We start from the raw sequence: 19,829 nt of genomic DNA, 5'->3' as shown, positions 1-19,829 counted from the left end.
ACATTTAGGGTGGGTTGAGACATAATGCATACTTTCTAGGAAATAGTGCAGCTTTGGTATGGTTGCAATTAGATCACCTATGGAATTTATCCGTTTAGCTACAAGTTTGGCTCCAGGATCTCAACTTCTTAAAAAAGGCAACAGAATCACAGTCAAATTAAACATCGCCAGCTGGCACATTTTATTATTTTTATCTGCTTTGAAATCATTGGTTTTGTTCATGCTGTTGTTACAGTTGTAAGCCACCTGCATAAATATTTACATTGTTTTAAGACATTATTACCTATAAAAGGTCCTTTTTTGTAGCAACAAGAAATCAAATGCAAATACAGGAATTAAGCAGCATGTACAGGAAGGACAACTGGCTAACAAAGCTCTCAAAATAGCCTGTGCCCTTTGGGAGTGATCCAGAGAGCAGCTGGCACCTAAAATGTCTTTGGGGCAGCTTACAATAATAAAACACCTGAAAACAAACCCATTAAAAAGCAGATAAAATAATAACAATGAAACAAAACACAGTACTGACAAATGGAGAGGAAGGATAAAGGACAGCAGTGATTCTCATTTGGTCCCCTGGCCAAATCTGATGGCTGAGGTCAGGCTGGCGTTCCACTTGCACTGGGGCCAAATTGACTTGGTCTTGCTCCTTTACCTGCCTGCCTGCCTGCCAGGCAACCAGTGGCCCATTTGGCTGTGCCCTATGTAGAGTTTGCAGGGTGTGCAGGCAGCGGTTTTGCTGCAGTACCTTCTTGAGGAGGGACCATCAGTGACTGTTGCATGCAGAAGGGCTCCGATTTAATCCCCAGTGCCTGTGGTTAAAAAGATGTCAAGGAAGCAAGGCTGGGAAAGACCTCTGCCAAGACACTGCCAGTCAGAATAGGCTAGAGTAGGCACTATTGGGCTAGCTAGGGTGACTAACCTGTGGCACTCCAGATACTGACAGCCTCCATCATCCCTATCTCTTGGCCCCGTTGGCTGGGGCTGATGAGTGTTTGGCAGACCAATAACACCTGGAGGAACTCAGGCAAGTCTCTTGACCAAATGAACAGTCTGTTTTGATGAAAGGCAGCTTCATTTATACAGTGTTGGGTAGAGGTAGAGGGTAGGGACCAGTCCCCCTTTTATTATATATCCCATCTGTTCCACTCCAGGCTCCTAAAATACCAAGGTTTCTGACATCAACTTCTCTGACTTCAAGCAGCTCTAGCAACGCCACCACCAGATCTAGCATCTCAGTGAACCTGGGAGCTCTCCAGCCTTCCACTGGAGGGAAAGACTAAGGTCATTATAGAACATGCAATAGTTGAATCCAGGAGCAAGGCAAGCATCAGGATTCCTCAGGTTGGAGAAGGTCCAAAGTGTAGTTGGGAGAACTGTGCAGCCTTGAGAACTGCAGAGTGATGGAAACCACAACACACTTGGGATTACCTTGCCTATCGCACAAGGCTAGAGGAACGAGGGACACGTGTTACTGGAGCAGTGGCCTTCCAAAGGGTATTCTTTTTAATTGAATAAAGTATTTTACAGAATTAAAATCAGTTGACTTACCAGCGTTTTCAGTTAAGTAACTGATTTAGAGATGGGTACGCATGAGAATAGGTAGATGAGTAAAATGGGAATTGAACACTGACTTGGCAACTGTGTCTTCTGTGCAGGATACAAGTGACCCTTAATCATAATAATAATAATAATAATAATAATAATAATAATAATAATAATAATATTTATACCCCGCCCATCTGGCTGGGTTTCCCCAGCCACTCTGGGCGGCTTACAACAGAAACATTAAAATACACTAATTTCTTAAACATTAAAAGCCTCCCTAAACAGGGCTGCCTTCAGATGTCTTCTAAAAATCTGGTAGCTGTTTTCCTTTTTGACATCTGATGGGAGGATGTCAAAGATGTCTCTTATTATTAGAGATGGAAAACTTGTGGATTTCTAGATTTATCAAAATATTTTGTAAACAAATACACATTTAGGAATATCATAGCTGTGTAAAAAATAAAGTAGGAGACAGTCACACTGATATCTATACACATACACACACATAATTGCCAGGGATGATGGGAACTGTGGTCCACAGTCTGACAATCCTGCTTATATTATCTGGGATTATAAATGTGGTGGTGCAAATTTTTTGCATTACATGAGCTAAAGTGGGATTTTTTATAATACAAGGGGGGCAAAGTCCTCTGTTTCAAGTGCACCCCACCATTTTCTGCCAGAATGGAGGTACACTAGTGCTAGTGAGTTATGGAAAACTCATTGTATTCTGATTATATGTTCTGGTATCTCAACCTTTCTCCAAAGGGAGCCCAGATTGTCCAACTATTATCACATAAAAGACAATCTAACCCAGCAGTTAAAACCAATATAGGCCTACAATGATAATGCAACAATAACATTTTTTAAAAACTGCAGGCAGCTACCTCTCACTATATAAAAGGATCTGGTGACTTCTGTTTCAGTGTATGTGAAGAAGTGTGCATGCATATGAAAGCTCATACCAATGACAAACTTAGTTGGTCTCTAAGCCAGGTGGCGCTGTGGGTTAAACCACAGAGTCTAGGGCTTGCTGATCAGAAGGTTGGCGGTTCGAATCCCTGCAACGGGGTGAGCTCCCGTTGCTTGGTCCCAGCTCCTGCCCACCTAGCAGTTCGAAAGCACATCAAAGTGCAAGTAGATAAATAGGGACCACTCCGGCGGGAAGGTAAATGGCGTTTCCGTGCGCTGCTCTGGTTCACCAGAAGCAGCTTTGTCATGCTGGCCACATGACCCGGAAGCTGTCTGCAGACAAACGCCGGCTCCCTCGGCTTATAGAGCAAGATGAGCGCCGCAACCCCAGAATCGGACACGACTGGACCTGATGGTCAGGGGCCCCTTTACCTTTAAGGTGCTACTGGAAGGATTTTTTTAATTTAGTTTCGACTACGCAAGACCAACAAGGCTACCTACCTGTAACTAGAAGGCTAATAGTTAGACCACTTAAAAAACAAATCTCCAGCTATGTGGCAAAGGCTGAAGAAAGAGATAGGTTTTAAGATGTTGCTTGAACAACAAAACAGTTATTCAAGGTTGGGAGTGACTTTTCAATGCCAGAATAAAGGAGCCAAGTTATCCATGCACTGGAGGCTGCTCCTGTACATGAATTATGTTTCCCCTGAAGCAAAACGTTACTTTAGTCTCTTGCATTATCTTAACATATGTACAAACTTCATAGGAAAGGAAAGGAACGGGATCACAGTGTGATGCAAATGGCCTGTTTCGCCCAAATTCTCCAAATCCCCCTGCAAATGAGCAGAGTGGCAAAGTCTAGCAGACTAAATCTTTATTGATTGATTTGTATTCATATAAAATTTTCTTTCCTGACCTTCTAAGTGCCAAAACTTTGCTTGGGTCACTACCTACTTCTGGTCTAAGTAATTTTTCCTACTCACAGTAGGAATACAGCTTGTTTGTGTTCATGTTTTCATGTAGGAATTTGTTTTTAAAAGATTCAAAACTGCCCTGTGCTACAGAATGGAGGTTGTGTGTTATTCAAACTGTACACAATAATATATGCAGAGCATGTGCTTTGCATACACACTACACAGGGTCTTGGGTTGTGTGTCTAGGTAGGGCTGGTAGAGACTCCTGGCGGGGAGAGATATCCTGCCAGTCAGTGTTGAGAATGAGAAGCTAGGTAGACCAATGGTTTGACTCATTACAAGGCAGTTTCCTATGTTCGATTATGTCCACATTGAATCAAAGCCCTATAGAGTTGCAAGGGACCCCAAGAGTCTTCTAGTCCAACCCCATGCAATGCAGGAATCCACAGTATCTATGATCTTCCGGTCAGGTGGTGAGTATTTTCAATCTAAAAGCACTGGCACCGGAGCATTAAATTTATATATATATATATTCTTCCTGTTTCTAATGACTGGTTTGCCTGAAGCATGACTGCATTGCACAAATTGATTGCCAGAAGTGCAGTCTAAAACCAGAATAAGAAAGTGGCAAGCTGCCTGCACATTAATGGGCCCTTACCTTTCCATTCACAGTGGAAACATGAATTGCCATTATGCTGAGAAAATATGATTATGAATATAATTCATATAATTATGAATGAGAGCAGGCGTCTCTGGGTTGCAGAGCAACAGGATTTGTCTGGCACATGTTGTTCTAAAAGAATATCTGCACTAGTGGCTTCTCAATTATTATTTTAACTAGTGGTTTTCAGCCCGTTCAATAACGGGCGCTAGAATCCTGGGGTTCGGAGAAGCGCTTGCGCAGCGCTTCTCCGAACCCTGGGACCTGTCCTTGCTGTCGGCGGCAGGGGGACAGGAACGGAGGAGAAAGCGCTGCTTTTTCCTTCTCCGTTCCTCTCCCGCAGCCGCCGACAGGAAGCAGATATCCCAGGGTTCGGAGAAGCGCTTGCGCAGCGCTTCTCCGAACCCTGGGACCCGTCCTTGCTGTCGGCGGCAGGGGGACAGGAACGGAGGAGAAAGCGCTGCTTTCTCCTTCTCCGTTCCTCTCCCGCAGCCGCCGACAGGAAGCAGACATCCCAGGGTTCGGAGAAGCGCTTGCGCAGCGCTTCTCCGAACCCTGGGACCCGTCCTTGCTGTCGGCGGCAGGGGGACAGGAACGGAGGAGGAGAAAGCGCTGCTTTCTCCTTCTCCGTTCCTCTCCCGCAGCCGCCGACAGGAAGCAGACATCCCAGGGTTCGGAGAAGCGCTTGCGCAGCGCTTCTCCGAACCCTGGGACCCGTCCTTGCTGTCGGCGGCAGGGGGACAGGAACGGAGGAGGAGAAAGCGGCGCTTTCTCCTCCTTCCTTCCTCTCCCCCAGCCGCCGACAGGAAGGACGCGCGCACTCTCCCCCCCCCCCGCCTCCTCCAACCGCCGCTCCTCACGGCCAGGGAGGGTTGTGAGGAGGCCTTCGCCGGCCTCCACCCCGGCGGGAGCGGCGGTTGGAGGAGGCAGAGTGGGGGGAGAGTGCGCGCGCGCAGTCTCTGCTGTCCAATCCCTGTATCCCTGGGGCACATGCGCAGTGACCCAGGGACACACGGGACATCTGGACGCAGGGACAACATGGACATTATTATATAGGATGATCCACAGCTTCATAGTTAGGCTGTTATGGAAAAAAAACACTCACCCATAAAATGTCTTTATATTGATTTTGGCATTTTATTATTAGTTTTCCATTCCTTGCTTCTATTAGCAGTTGCTCCTAGTACTAGCTGAAAGAAGATGAACCAAACTGATTATCTCTCTCCCTTAACACTAATTGAAGAAACTCTCAGGTATTTTTTTTTAAATGGTGATGTTCAGAAACCAAAACCATGGCTCTGAACAATTTCCACACCTGATACTTAAATCTGTTAACTGGTATGCATACTTTATTTAAAAACACCCCTTACCACTGTCCTGCACTAACATCCACAAGTTGCAGTTAGCAAGAGAGGTGGTCAAATGTGTCTTTCATGCAATAAGATTTTAAAAATATATGGCCATAAGCACTGCTCTTCGGGAAACTCCTCTTGGTTTTAAGAGGAATTCAGGTTCTTATTTTTTTATCGTTGTTTGATGACAAGTGTTTAATTTGAAAATGATTATTATGAACATTTTGAAGTTGCACAATTTAAAAATGTTGTACAGTGGTACCTCTACTTACGAATGTTTCTACTTATGAATGGAGCTCCGCCCGCCATCTTGGATGCGGTTTAGATAGGATTTTTTCTACTTACGAATTTTTAGATAGGGTTGCTTCAACTTATGAATTTTTTCTCCCAATGCATTCCTATGGGATTCGACTTACAAATTTAATGCGTTCCGAACACACATTCGTAAGTCGAAAAAAATTGTAAGTAGAGGTACCACTGTAATGGTAAAAAGATAGGTGCATGAGAGACACTTATATGTCCTGTGTTTAAAGAACTTTGCTTCCCTAAGCTTGAGTTATGACGCTTAGTATGTTCCTAATTTGGAAATTGCAGTACTATTACTGCACCTCGAGTGTTCAGGATAGTTGGGCTACAAATCTAAATAAATCAATAATAAACATGGCTGTCATTCTGGAGAAGTAAAAACAAGCTGTAAAGGAAAGGTCACATTTCAGCCTGCCTCTTGAAAGTTTCTGCCAAATATAAATGCCCTTCTGGGGGCTAAATAGAGCCCTTTAAAATGGTCAGCTTTTTAGCTTGGAATGTGTTACATAAATATAAGGGGAAATGGGGTGTGGGGAAGTCTCTTTTCACTTACTGGAAATATGACATACTGAAACAGAATTCAAGCAAGTGGCAAGGTAAGAGGCTAGTGTGACGTTGCAGTGAAAGCAGGACCTGAGAGATCTGGGTTCAAATCCTTACCTCTATCACCAGAGAAGGGGCATTGTGGGGATAAAATGGAGGAGGGAAATACATGTATGCCAACATGAGTTTCTTGGAGGAAAGGACCACAGAAAGTTGCCTTATACCAAGTCAAACAAAATGCGAAAAATTCCAAGAGCTTGGGCCAAAAAGATGATTAGCTATTCAGTCTTTAAACGATTTTAAAGGCTGACATAGAATTGGTACACATTGACCGTGAAAACCTAGCTGACGAAGAATAACGAAACAGGGCCTTGTCCTGGAGTTTATTTCAACTGGAACTTATCCACAACATAAAGAAATAAAATCATTTAAAGACTGAATAGCTAATCATCTTTTTGGCCCGAGCTCTCGGAATTGTTCGCATTTTGTTTCTCTTACCTACCAAGAACTCCAATTTATACCAAGTCAAATCATTGGTCAATCTGGCATTGGGCTACAAGGGCTGCGGCTCAAACGTGAGATATAAATGCAATTGTTGTAGTTGTAGTAATAGTCATTATAATTTAATGGCCTTATACAGTGGTATAATTTTATCAGCTTCCGTAAGATTCCAAACAAATCACCACATTCACAAACTAGCAAAGTGAGCCACAACAAAACTTCCATTAAAATTATTGCATCAATGAATGATTAATTAATCAATCACAATAATTTCCCATTCTGCCACTGAAAATCGAGGTGTGGTCATAACTAATAAGCTTTGCTAGATTGTGCCCTAAATAGTTTGTAAATACTGTAACCCTGAACAGATACTGTACAGCATTGTATCAGGTATCTGAGAGCACTGTATTATGAACATATGACTACTTCTGAGCTCATCTACACTGATGATGTTTTGTCACAGAGCATCTGCAAAACTTGGGATACAATACTTTGCAAAGTTGCATGCATGCAATAAAAATAACTGCAAGATTTTAACCATGTCAGGGAAACAGAGACTAAACATCCTTCTGCTGTCACAAGTTACTTTTATGCACAAGTATTCACATATTCAGTGGATACAATAAAGAATCAGAAACTGTAACATGCAGAACACCAACACCACAATATTAGAAAAATAAGCACAAAACAGGGAGTTTTCTGTCCTGATTAACTGGTTGCCTAAATTTTATTCTATGGGGTGGGGGAAGAGACAAGGATGACCAAAAATAACTTACAAATAATTTGCTTTATTTCCTATTTTACAACTGTGGCCTGATCTCTAACATTAGATTTTATTGGCCCGCTAATGACAACTCTTAGATTTTATAGTATGGTGTCTTATAGCTTTATATGGGAGAAACAAGCAGCTTGAGATGACCACATTTGAACTGGTAATCTGATTGATTGCTTTGCATTACAAAGTAAGATGTCTGGGATACACAAACCCCAGGAGATAAAGCACTGGTGGTATTCGGGAACAAGATGTTTCTTAGTATAAATTATTTGTGGCATCATAAAACTCTTTATTTCATCCAGTGTATATGAGGACTATCATCTAACTCGAGAAATAACTTCCTTCTCAAGGTTTGGCCTGTTACACGGTAATGACACAACCAGGGCCAAAAAAAACCCAGCACCCAAAGCTTGATTTGCAATGTCCTGCAATTAATAGCAGCAGACATCCTTCAAATTGCAGTGCCAACACAAGAAATTGTTTAGAAAAAAGTATTTGGTTACAGATGCAGCTAACAATAAACTAAACTTGTTGACTGAGCTGACATGTTCTATTTCAGGAGGGTAATCTGTGCCCTGCCAGCATGAGATTTTGAGAACATGTTTTAATGTACTACAGGCAGCCATAATTAGCAGATGCTTGTCATTAGTTCTGTGTTATTTTCACTGATGATACTTACTTGGCTGTAGAAAGTCAAAGGGTGTGTCTGTACAGGACACACACCACCAAGCTGATCCCTTGATGTTCCCTTCACCTGTCTGTACGGTGGAGAGGAACCCTAGCAAGGCAAGCTCTATTCTTCCCATGTGCCAAAGTGAAATGGCAGTGACATCATCATCATCATACAATTTCTTTTTGCAAATCCTAGAGATGACCATAACCATCTATTACTTTGACAGGCATTTGTGGAGATTATTGGCAGAACTTTCCTCCCTTCCACACATGCCAGATACACTCCAAGAATCTCTTAGAAGTCGTGGGACTTTTAAAATTGGGGTTGCATTTTTATTTGCGAGAAAATTGGAGTAATTTACCTGGCCCTCAAATAAATAAATACCTGGACCTTTTTTTCTTTTTACAGGAAACTAGGTTAAAGTGTTGATATGCCAGAAAAAAAGTTGCACCCCTGTTCTGTGATACCCTAAAGAGGACAAAACGCAAGCCTTTCAAACAAAAAACTGTATACAGTATAACTTTTCATTAAAACACAAGAGAATAAATGTTGCATAACATAACAAAGCACTCTACGTATCTTCCACTTTTTAGCTTATATTAGCAACGTACTGTATACATCTGGGAACAAACTGTGCAAGATGTTTTTATCAACATGGGGGGAAGTACACTATGCTGCTTGATCCTGCAGGAGAGAAATCACAAATGTGGCATCATGGGTAGAGTGTTCTTAACATCAGTCTATTCTGTATTGCCTTGGACTGGTTTAGGGCTTCTGACTTCAGTTTTATTAGCCCTGGTTCTGTTCCTGCAACAAAAGCCTGACTAAATTTAGCAAGTGAAGCATAAAAGGTAAAGTGACCCCTGACCATTAGAAGGTAGGAAAAAGCTCAGCTACGAAAATCCTGTGTCTGGCTACGCCATAGTAGAAGAGCCAGTTGAAAAGAGCAGCGATTCTGTTTGCACAGCGTCCTCTAGAAAGGTATCCGATTTGGGCAGATAACAGATACAAAGAATGTGCACAATACTTTATAATGGGATTGGGAGTCCTTTTAAAATGGGGAGCTTGTCATTTACACGAAGCACGTTACTTCTTTGTACACCTCCTTGTCATGCCAACAAACCCTTTCAGCACAATAGTAGATGTTGCCAAGCAATGCCTGTTGCTTAGCTCCCTGCACACACAGAGAAGTTATGGATTCACAAAGAGGGAGGGCCTGGAGGCACAGGAAACTGGGGAAAGTGTGACAATAAGGCGGAGGCCCTGACCCTTAGTTAACCTCTCCCACAAATTGGTGCCTGTACCTGAAAGAGAAATGGAAAGACCACACTGGGTTTCAGTTGCTGTCCATCACCAGCTCCGATTGCGATCCTCAATATGTGAGGCAAATATTGTGTAGACAGAAAATAGTGCAACCTTAAAAAAAACCCAGAAATGCATAGCGACATACAAAGCTTCCTTTCAAATCTGTAATATAACCACAAAAGTTTATGCTGTAACATATTTTTTAGTCTTTAAAGCCTCTGCAAGACTATCTTCTCACAAACAAAACACACACACACACACATCATTACTTTCCTACCAGAGCACCCTCAAGTGAGGCTTCTGCACCCTTAAAAGTGCAGGGAAAGGGAATTTCAGGTGCCAATTATTAAAGGTGAAGAGAGGAGCCCAGCCCTCTTTACAACTTAGGCGCCGTACTTCTTAGCGGGGGAGAAAAATCCGTTGTACCTTCCAGAAGACTGCGTAACAAAAAAAGAGACAGGAATTCAACCGGTACAGCGTTTCTCACCACACCATCATCTCCATGTGTTATTATTTTTTTGCCTCTCACGAGAGGTTTAAAATTGTGAGCCAGCCCCCCCCATCATTCCAACTCTGCCAGACAAAAAAAAAACACAAAACCAACAAGAAGCAAACAAGAAATGAGCTATTTAAGCTGGCTTCTTTTGCAGCTTTTGGAATACTTACCCCAAACGTTAAAACCCTGCAAGGAAAGGAAGCCTCTAGCGCCCCTACCCTGCTTGATTTTATCTTATTATTTTATCTTAATATGTGTATAAAAAACAGCAACATCTCATATTAGTTTGCACCCCCCCAAAAAAATATTATCACTCCAACTCTGCCAGACCAACACAAACACAAAAAGCAAAAAAGTAGATATTCAAACTGGTTTCTTTTGCAGTTCCCCAGATACTGCAAGGAAAGGAAGCTTCTAGGGACCCTACCCAGCTTTTTGTTTTGTTTCATTTTATTATTTTAATATACAGTATGCACATTAAAAAAAACACCCAGCAATATCAGCTGATACTAATTTCCACGCCCTCGCTGTTCCCAGAGACAGAGTAGGTCTGGCTCTGCCAGTTGCAAACAGTTTCTGCAACTCCCCGCTGCCCCCTCCCTTTCTGCTTTGCCTTCCTCGCCCTCCTCGCGTGTTTTCTTCCCTACGGCAGCCGCTTTGAGGCAAAAAACCTACCGTAGCGAACAAGATGGCGGCGCCCTTCGAAGTGTGCCATGTCGCCTGCTGCGCCAACCGAGCCGGTCCCGGAGCGGTTTCCTGGGGGAGAGGCGGCCTCGTGGCTTTCGGCTCGTGCCGCTCGGTCGTCCTCTACGACCCGCAGGTGAGGCAGCGGGCTTTCCCCCACAGGCTTCCCCCTCGCTCTTGCTCTGCTAGGGTGGTACTCGGGAGGCCCGGCTGCCGTTGGACTACAACTCCCATCATGCTTAGCTAGCAGGGCCGGCGGTCACGGATGGCGGGAGTTGTAGTCCGACAGCAGCTGGAGAAGCCCAAGTTTAAAACACAGGAGGCGCAAAAAATAAAATAAAGCCTATATTTATACGGGCGGCTACTGAGTAAATCCATTTAAAAAAATAGCTGTGCCAAACGGAATTGTTGTGGAAATAAATACTGAGGGTGGGGCGGGGGGGGGCTAATTTTGCCCTCGCTCAGGGCGCTGAGCCAAAAACGGGTGCTAAATAATGATGATGATAAATCTATATTTATTCAACCTGCCGAGAAGTTCCATAAACAGCAACTGTACCAAAATGAATTATTGTGAAAATAAGAACTATTTATGGTGTGGGGACTCCAAATTTTGTCCTCCCTAAGGGCTCCAAATTACAAAAATACTTGCCTCACCTGGATTCAGATTCAGGTGTGAGTCATCAACCCCACCATGTAATAGAAAGGTGTAACTATTTAACAAATAATGGGTTTCCACTGGTGAATATGGCCTGTGATTTGCTAGTGTCAGCCAGTTGGGGAGCATTCTGACTACAGTTACTGAATGGTTAAATTTTTCTAACATACTTCTGAAATATTTTGCCCTTTTAATGCCGTTACTGAAAGAATGTTGCAATAGCCTCTTTGAGAGTACCTCTGCATAAATAACTTTTCTTTAACATAATTCTGCTCAACCCCACCCCAAGCTTTCATGACTTAAGACAATTTTGGTTGTGTATTTTTTTTTCAGAGAGGAAAAGTAGTTGGCACACTGAATGGACACACTGGAAGAGTTAATTGTGTTCAATGGATTCGCAGAAAAGATGGATGTAAGTATAATTGGAGTAAGCGGTCTATTTCTACTGAGTGTTTTGGTTTTTTTTTTAATGCCATGGATATGCACCTGGATTGGTACAGAATACTGTTAAGATATTTTTTACCTCAGAACTTACAATCCGTTTTAAATGTATGGGATAGGGATGTTGGAGTTGGAAGCAGGTTTGAAATGCAATCAGTAGATACTATAATTCTAGAGTGGACAGTATTGCACTTAAACCGAGAGACCTCACAATGACAAACTAATGCTTTATGCTGTGTAAATCAGCCTTTAGTGACCTTTGGATTTGTGTATTCCTACCTGCCCTTGCATGCCACAGTTCTCTCTCTCTCTCTCTCTCTATATATATAAAATCAAATGTTTTAAATTATTGTTGTAATTAATATGTTTGGGGATGCAGTTAGTTTATTTGTGAAATAATACATGGCAATGGGAAGCATGAAGGGGAGAAAAGGAAAAACTGTTGTGCCCTGCCTGCTTGGTTACACAAGTCAGGGTGCAAAGAGCATCAACATGCTTGGCCCACCAGGCTTGGACCCACCAGGTGGGATATTTGACTCTTCCTGCTCCTTTGAACAGTGGACTCCTGTGCCTTATGAACCACAGTTTTTGAAACTCCATTTCAAATGTGACTTGTTTTATGTCATGGAGGATGTGTGAGAAGGGCAAGTCAAATACTTTATTAGATACAAAGAAATAGTTACACATTTCTTTGAATCCAGGCCATAGATCTGCATTTTCTGCACTGCTAGGTAGCCAGAATAATTACCTGGGTTATGACTGTTGTTGTTGCAGTGCCCTCTGGTGGGCATGTTCTACATTTGAAATTTATTCCTCCCTGTACTTTTTCATGATACAGTGGTACCTCGGTTTAAGTACACAAATGGGGAGCCATTTGCTCTCCGAAATGCACTTGAATGGAGTGGTGCTTCCACGTGTGCGCGAAGCGCTGATAGAGCACTTCTGCGCATGCATGCGCTGCGTAGATTGTTTCTGCGCATGTGCATGCCGTGGAACCCGGAAATAAACACTTCCGGGTCCGCGGAGTACTCAAACCGAGAGTACTCAAACCGCAGTGGATGTAAACCGAGGCATGACTGTCCAGTATACAGTAGAGGGCAAGGAGTCCAGCTGTCTGCTAGCATGGCCAGTGGTCTTTTATGTTATTTCATTTTTAATATCTTAAGACCATGTAGTCCTAGGTGACCAAACAAAGTGAGCACTTTAGTTTGTTTGTTTTTTGGGATTGCTTGATCATAGAGATCTCCCAAGAGAATTTTAAATGTGTTCAGAACACAATTCTGTATTTCAAGTTAAAACATCAGCTTAACCTGTGCACCCAGTTTTCAAGTTGAGGAGGAAAGGCACAAAGTATAATGTATAATGGTGTCTAAAGTGAGGCCTCTTTATCATTTTACAGTTCTAGTTCCATTGTACATATTGCTATTTGCAAAAGAAAAATGCAGCTTAAAAGAGTCCTAAGGTGTAGAGCTAAACACTCCTGAAATGAAAGAGGTTCTTTAAAGATTATAGTCTTTAAAACATGAGGATCACTCTGAAAATGAAAAGTTATGTATAATGTAAGTGTAGGGAATTGAGAATTTTCAATTACATGAGACCTGGCGCTTGATGATAACCACAAATTCTGGTCAATTCCTAGTAAAGTAAAGGAGAGTCTGTTTGTGGAGTTGCAAGTGTCCCTACTTTCTTCTCTGTTGGAAAGATGGGACCTAGGAAGAAAATGAAACTATTATTACAGACTTCAGTGTGTGTGCTTTTTAAAAAATCTATTTGCAGATTTTGACCTTTGGGAAGAATTGCCACTGAAACAAACCAAAAGTCATATTGAATCTGAATTATTCAACTTTACCTTTGTTCAACCTTTCTCTCCCTCTCTCCTCCCCATTCACAGCTTATGAAACTGAATTAATTTCTGGAGGGTCTGACAAACTACTTATTCTTTGGGAAACACAAAATGAGAAGGTATGTAGAGTGATTGTGATATGTGAGAATAAAACAATTGTAACCATGATTTCCCCCTTAAAAAATGAAAATTAGAACTACTTCTGAATCTTTCCATTCTTTTCACTCTAACTATTGTACTAACCAATTATGTACTGCAACAAATTCATTGCTAGTAATCTGGATTCAAAATTAAAGAGCATCACAATGAACATGGAAGATCTGTTCAAGAATCTGCCATTGTACCTGTTGTGTAGTACTGTACTTGGTGTAAAGGGGGAAAATCTATACTAAGGCTGCAATACTATATTCACTTCCTAAGCAGTAAGTGCTACTGGGGACAGTGGGACTTGCTTCCAAAGAAACTTGCTTTGGATTGCACTGTAAACAAAACGGAATTCTGTGGCCTGTTTACATTATGCCTAATTGAACAAATGTGCTTGTATTATGTAACATTTTCCATGTATGCTGTCTTTTGGAAGATTGAAGGTATATCAATTCTGGAAGCCCATCCCACTGAGAATCATATTTAGTTATCTCTCTGGATTCTTAGGTTTTGTCATCCATCGTCTACAATACACACTTAAATGCTTATATTTGCTAAATTAAGGCCTGTAAACTTGTGTTTACTAAAATGATACCAGAGATTCCGAGGAAGCTGAATTTTGCAGTCAATGGCACATTTTGTGCTTAACAAGGAAACTCAGAAATACACTGCCCTAGCAGAGAAGAAATTGCAGAGAAGAAATTGTGGTTATTTAGGCATGATACATGCCTAGTACTCGGCCTTAATGCTGCAGCTCTGTTTAACTCAGGGGCCTGGTTCACATGCCAATTAAACCATAGTTTAAAATAAATTATGGCTTGACATAAACGAGCCACACATGCTGCTTAAAAGTTTCTGCAGTGCTCCTCTGCTTCTGCCACACTACAGACAAAACATGCTGGAGTCTGGCTTGCCCTCTTGTCCAAACACGGGCTTTAAAGCTGATAGGGCTACTAGGGAGGATTACGGAGGGCTCACTCATCTCTCTGCTCCTGACTGACTGAGGAAAAACACCAGTGAGCATCTTTGAGCAAAACGGCTGCAGCAGCAGTGCTCTTTAAATAGTGATTTCTGGGTTGAAAGTTAGCCAGTGAGCTGCAGCTGGTGTTTCTTTCCTCATCCTCTGCCCGCTTCTGCCAAGACTCAGGTCTTACATCATCTTGTAAGAAAAGATTTGCTCCCGTCCTGTTTGCTGTATCATATTTAATTACATACACTTCACAAATTCACCAATCCAATTTGCCCTGTTTTTTCAAGTTTTTCACCTGCCACAGACTGGACAATTAGTGCCACCCAGAAATACTTCAAGCTGAGACTTTATATCAGGAGTGGGGAACCTCTGGCTCCCCGGATTTTCCTGAACTATAAATCCCATCAGCCCTAGTAAGTATGACCAGTGGCCAGGTATGATGGGAGTTGTAGTTCAGCAACATCTGGAGATCCAAAGGTTCCCCACTCCTGATTTCTGTCTTGACATACCAATGCTACGTTTTGACCCAACATAAATTTGGAATACTTGTGGTGCTCTTTTTCTTTATGATGAGATGATTCCTCATTCTCTCCTGAATCTAGTACCTGATATGGCAAAGAAGACATGTTACAGTGTTACTTCATTGTGAATGATTTCCTTTGTCACTGTAATTTACCTATACAGTATAAAGAAAGAAAGAAATAGCTTTTCATGACAACACAGAATAAGAAACCAGTGATATTACTAGAGAGCTTGAGAGAGTTTCTATCCAGCCATATATCACCATGGATCAGCTGTCTGATGTACGTGCACATGGCAGTGACGTTCAGTTTTGGTTCTCTGTAACAGTGAGGGCTGAGGAATAATCAAGGCTGTATCTACATGAGTCTTATTTCTTTGTAGCAGACAAACAAACTTAACTTTTGATCTGCCTGGCATGGTAAATTCCTTTGCTGAAATGCACGAATTCTTTGTGAGCTAACAATTTGCTGGGATGCTTCCTTGCAAATCTGAAGGCAGTGAGGTATTGAATCTCTTCCACAACCATGAATGTTCTTGTGACTGTAGCTTGAATATGAAATGGCACCCCAAAGTCTTTCTCCTTCCACTACCGTATCTTGAGCCGATCTACAGACTGAAGGAGGCAATGTTCTGGCAGTGGCAGTAAATCCCTCTTTAATGAGGTCCCACCTTGCCTGGAAAAGCACCTAGAAGTAGATCCCTAATCAGAAATACTATTAGGATGAGGTGTAAGCTGTGCCTGCTGTTTTGAGGATATATTCCAGGAAAAACGGCTGGTATATCCACAATCCCAATGATTGCAAAGCACTTCATGTACTTAACTGTAAAAGTGTTATTAGCTGGTGAAACAGAAGGCTAAGTGAACTGGTATAGTCAAGTGCTTATAGTTTTTTAAATTGAGATTAGACTCTCTTATAAAAAGAAATGCTTAAACTAAATGGAACCTGGAAGACTCCACAGAAAACAAATTGGATTTGCCCTGTGCTATACAGGAGGTGAAATTAAATGACCCTTCTGATAGCATTTGGAATAAAATTATTTTAATCAATATTACCCTTCAGTTGTTTTCTGTTCTGCCTGAAAGCTTTTCCATTGTGTTCAATTCAGTTTAAACCTTAATTAATATTATTTTTGTCATATACCAAGCCACTTAAAGTAGATTTAGAAAATGGATTGAAAAACCCAATGATGTTGCTTTTTGTGAACTTGACAAATTTTTTATAAGAGCACAGAACAGCATAGATTACAAATAGAATGTTGTATAAAGTGCATATTTTCTAATGCCCTGGACAAAAATGAGAGCAATGTAATTTGCTTACCAATGTTCTCAACTAAAGCTTTTGTGTTTCACTTCTGTTACAGTTTTTAGCACTTCCATAGTTGGACAGTTCTGAAAACTGCACACTTTGCATGGCAGCTTGGTTTGGATTTCAAGCTTCTTGCCCTTCCTTTGTGTAATCTTATAATGTTCTGTTTAGCTTGTGAACTGCACTCGTCTTGAAGGCCACTCTGAAGCAGTTTGCTCTTTGGATGCTGTTTACGTGATGAATGAGTCTACAGGAGAGTTAAATATACTTTTAGCTTCTGCAGCTTCTGACTCTACTGTGAGAATCTGGTCCAAACAAGAAACAGAAGGTAACTTTCTCTATTGTGCTTTGTTCTTCATGTTCATGCAGCAAAGTTTAGTGACATGTATCCATATCTTTAGGAAAATCTGGATTTCTTCCAGTTGGAATACACTGGTTTAGAATAGCCATCAGTTGTCTAGCTAGCAAAAATAGGTTTTTTAAAACAGTTTTTGGTGTGTCTATTTTCTTTAAGTAAAGTTAGCTGGGAATATAACTGAAGAGTGATACAGTCAAAGTTTGGAAAGTATTCAGGATATGTTAGAACAGAAGTTCTCAATATTATAATTAGGCTTGCTGAACAAACACAAACCATAGTCATACTTTCATCAAAGTATTTGGAGGACAAATTAATGTTGTACCAATTCCTGGGGGGGGGGGATAGGTCTGTTAATGATTATTAGCCATGATAGCTAATGGAAACAGTATACCTTTAAGTGCTAGAGATTGAGGATAAGCCACAGGGGATGGCAATTACTTTTGTGCTGTACCTGTGAGCTTCCAAGGCATCTGGGTAGCTGATATTAAAATGGAATCCTGGACCCATAGCCTGAACAAGAAACAACAATAACCCCAGATCCCTCCTGGAGCTGTGTGTGTGTGTGTGTGTGTGTGTGTGTGTGTGTGTGTGTGTGTACACATCCATACATGAATGCCCCACATGATAATAATAATTAATAATAATAATAATAATAATTAATAATAAAAAATTATTTATTTATACCCCACCCTTCCCGGTTCAGAAACCGGGCTCAGGGCGGCTAACAACAAATTTAAAACACTTAATTATGATACAACATAAAAACAGCATAAAATACAGTATAAAAGCATGAATAACAATAAAATTCAAAGTTCAAAAATCAATTTTGGGGAAAAACCATCCAATAAACATTACATGGTCACCAGGGCTAGCTGGCTAAATTAGTCCTACTTGGGCCAGCGAGGAGGCCAGGGGAGAGTTAGCTGTGGGGTCCCAGAGCGGGTGATCTTCATAAAAAGGGGAGGGGGAAGTAAGGAAGAGAAGGGGAATAAAAGAACAGGCTAAATTTAAATTGAAGGCCAGGCGGAATAGCTCTGTCTTACAGGCCCTGCGGAAGAAGGTTAAATCCTGTAGGGCCCTAGTCTCAGGGGACAGAGCATTCTACCAGGTCGGAGCCATCACTGAAAAGGCCCTGGCCCTGGTGGAGGATAGTCTGACTTCCTTAGGGCCTGGGACCTCTAAACTATGGTTATTCACGGACCTTAAGGTCCTTTGTGGGGCATACCAGGAGAGGCGGTCCTGTAAATACGAGGGCATGTCAAGTTAGGAATCATGGCTGGTGTGGAATCATCAGCATTAGGAGAGAGGCTGGCTTGTATATTCTAGAGAGCCTCTTCAAGCATTCAGGACACTCAGTACTGAACACTTGATATCTGATGTTATTTACATTCATCTGTCCTGGGTGACAGTGGAAGAGTGTGCTATTGGGGGCGAAGTCAAACGATTGAAATGTTACAGTGCCTGCTGTCACTGTAAAGACCAATATGGGAGTGACATGTTTTGTTGCAGCTGGGGAAGATGAAGGTGTCTGGTTGTGCTGCTGCAGATGCACCATGGCATTTCTTCCCTCTGTGCTCCTCCCAGCAGTCATTCCTCCTCTAGTCACTGCTGTGGGGTCCATGACCTGACTGTCTCCAGGCACTGTAGTCATCTGCAAGGGATTCCCACAAGCTATACATCTTGACAAAGAAAGGGCAAAGGCAATTGCTATGTTGTGTTATGCTGAACCTTTACGTCACTTGCCTTGCTACTTGGCACGAGCCCTTCAAATTGTTTCCTATAATAAGGGAAGTAGAGGAATTTTGTGCCCCTGAGATGAGGAACCACCTCTCAATGTGCCAAGGTCAGTGTGAGTTTAAAGGAGACATTGCCAAGTCGTTCTTTCATTTTGATCTACTGTAACCTGTCCTTATCAGTTTTTCTATACCTGAGTCAGTTTCTCTGTTGCATTTCTTTATGATGTATAATCCTTTAGGTTAATCTTGGGTCAGATTTAATTCTTTGTAGCTGTAATTAGCAGCTTATCTCTTTGGTTCTACATTGGCTGTCTGTCATAGTTGACTGCTGGTGTGCAAAACTATTCTCTCTCTCTCTCCCTCTCAGTTAAATGTCTTCAGACGCTGCTATTTGGAAATGGATTTGTTATGGATGTTTCTTTGTCCTTCTTGCCAGACAGCAACAGTAAGTGTGTCTGTGAAACTGTTTAATCATTTAAAGGGATGCTTAACTGGTGTCTTAAACATTTTAGTCAATGTAGTTGATGGATAGCAAATTTCAAAGACTGACTCAAACATTCTGTTTTAAAGTATATTTCAAAAGTGCAGTACTGGGCTCCTAATATCTGCTCCTATGAGTTCCCATTTTCATACCCACTTACACCAGTGTGACTTGACACTCATTTGGCTTCAGTACTACTTTCTTTGCTATGTTGCTCAATATGTTTAGAGGGAATTTCCCCCCCTTGTGTGCACCACATTTATTGGTAAACGTATCAAAGGGAGATAGTGAATGTTACTTTTCCACTTTCAGCTTTCTATTCAGTGTTTTGAGAATACTGTAAATGCAAGTAAAAATTGCATAAATGATTAATATTCTCCCTCTGTTTGTCTTCACCTTCCTCCCTTCTTTCTATTGTCTCCTATGTGTTGAATGTTAGGTTGCAAGTGCGTTGGGACAGGCCCCTGCCCTTTTGGTTATTACTCTGTTAAAGCACCATGCACATTAATGGTGGTATGGTAACAAAACAATTTATTGCTTGGTGTGTATTTAAATGATGGCCTCTCAGTGATGCAGGAGTTTTAGGTTTGTGCACACCTCTCCCTTACCTCGTCACTGCTGGGTGGAAGGATGGAATGGAGTGGAGGGATATCTGCTCCAGATGTTGTGTGTTTTATTGGAAAACGACACCTCCTTTATGGTTGC

At 41.7% G+C, this 19,829-nt stretch overlaps 1 protein-coding gene across 1 annotated transcript in view; it reads left to right on the top strand.

The window, feature by feature from the left end:
* Positions 1 to 10,665: 10,665 nt before the first annotated feature.
* The window catches only part of ELP2 (elongator acetyltransferase complex subunit 2), a 43,089-nt gene continuing 33,925 nt past the window's right edge, over positions 10,666 to 19,829 (top strand). Inside the window, exons 1-5 of the mRNA XM_060278057.1 lie at positions 10,666 to 10,803; positions 11,656 to 11,734; positions 13,655 to 13,725; positions 16,721 to 16,877; positions 19,011 to 19,092. Of these exons, the coding sequence (XP_060134040.1) occupies positions 10,672 to 10,803; positions 11,656 to 11,734; positions 13,655 to 13,725; positions 16,721 to 16,877; positions 19,011 to 19,092 (521 nt within the window). The 5' untranslated portion in view covers positions 10,666 to 10,671. The remainder of the gene's footprint in view (positions 10,804 to 11,655; positions 11,735 to 13,654; positions 13,726 to 16,720; positions 16,878 to 19,010; positions 19,093 to 19,829) is intronic.

This window comes from Zootoca vivipara, chromosome 8 (assembly GCF_963506605.1).
Source record: "Zootoca vivipara chromosome 8, rZooViv1.1, whole genome shotgun sequence".
NCBI lineage: Eukaryota > Metazoa > Chordata > Lepidosauria > Squamata > Lacertidae > Zootoca > Zootoca vivipara.
Note: the sequence above shows the minus strand (reverse complement) of the source record. Positions and strands in the feature narration are given on the sequence as shown.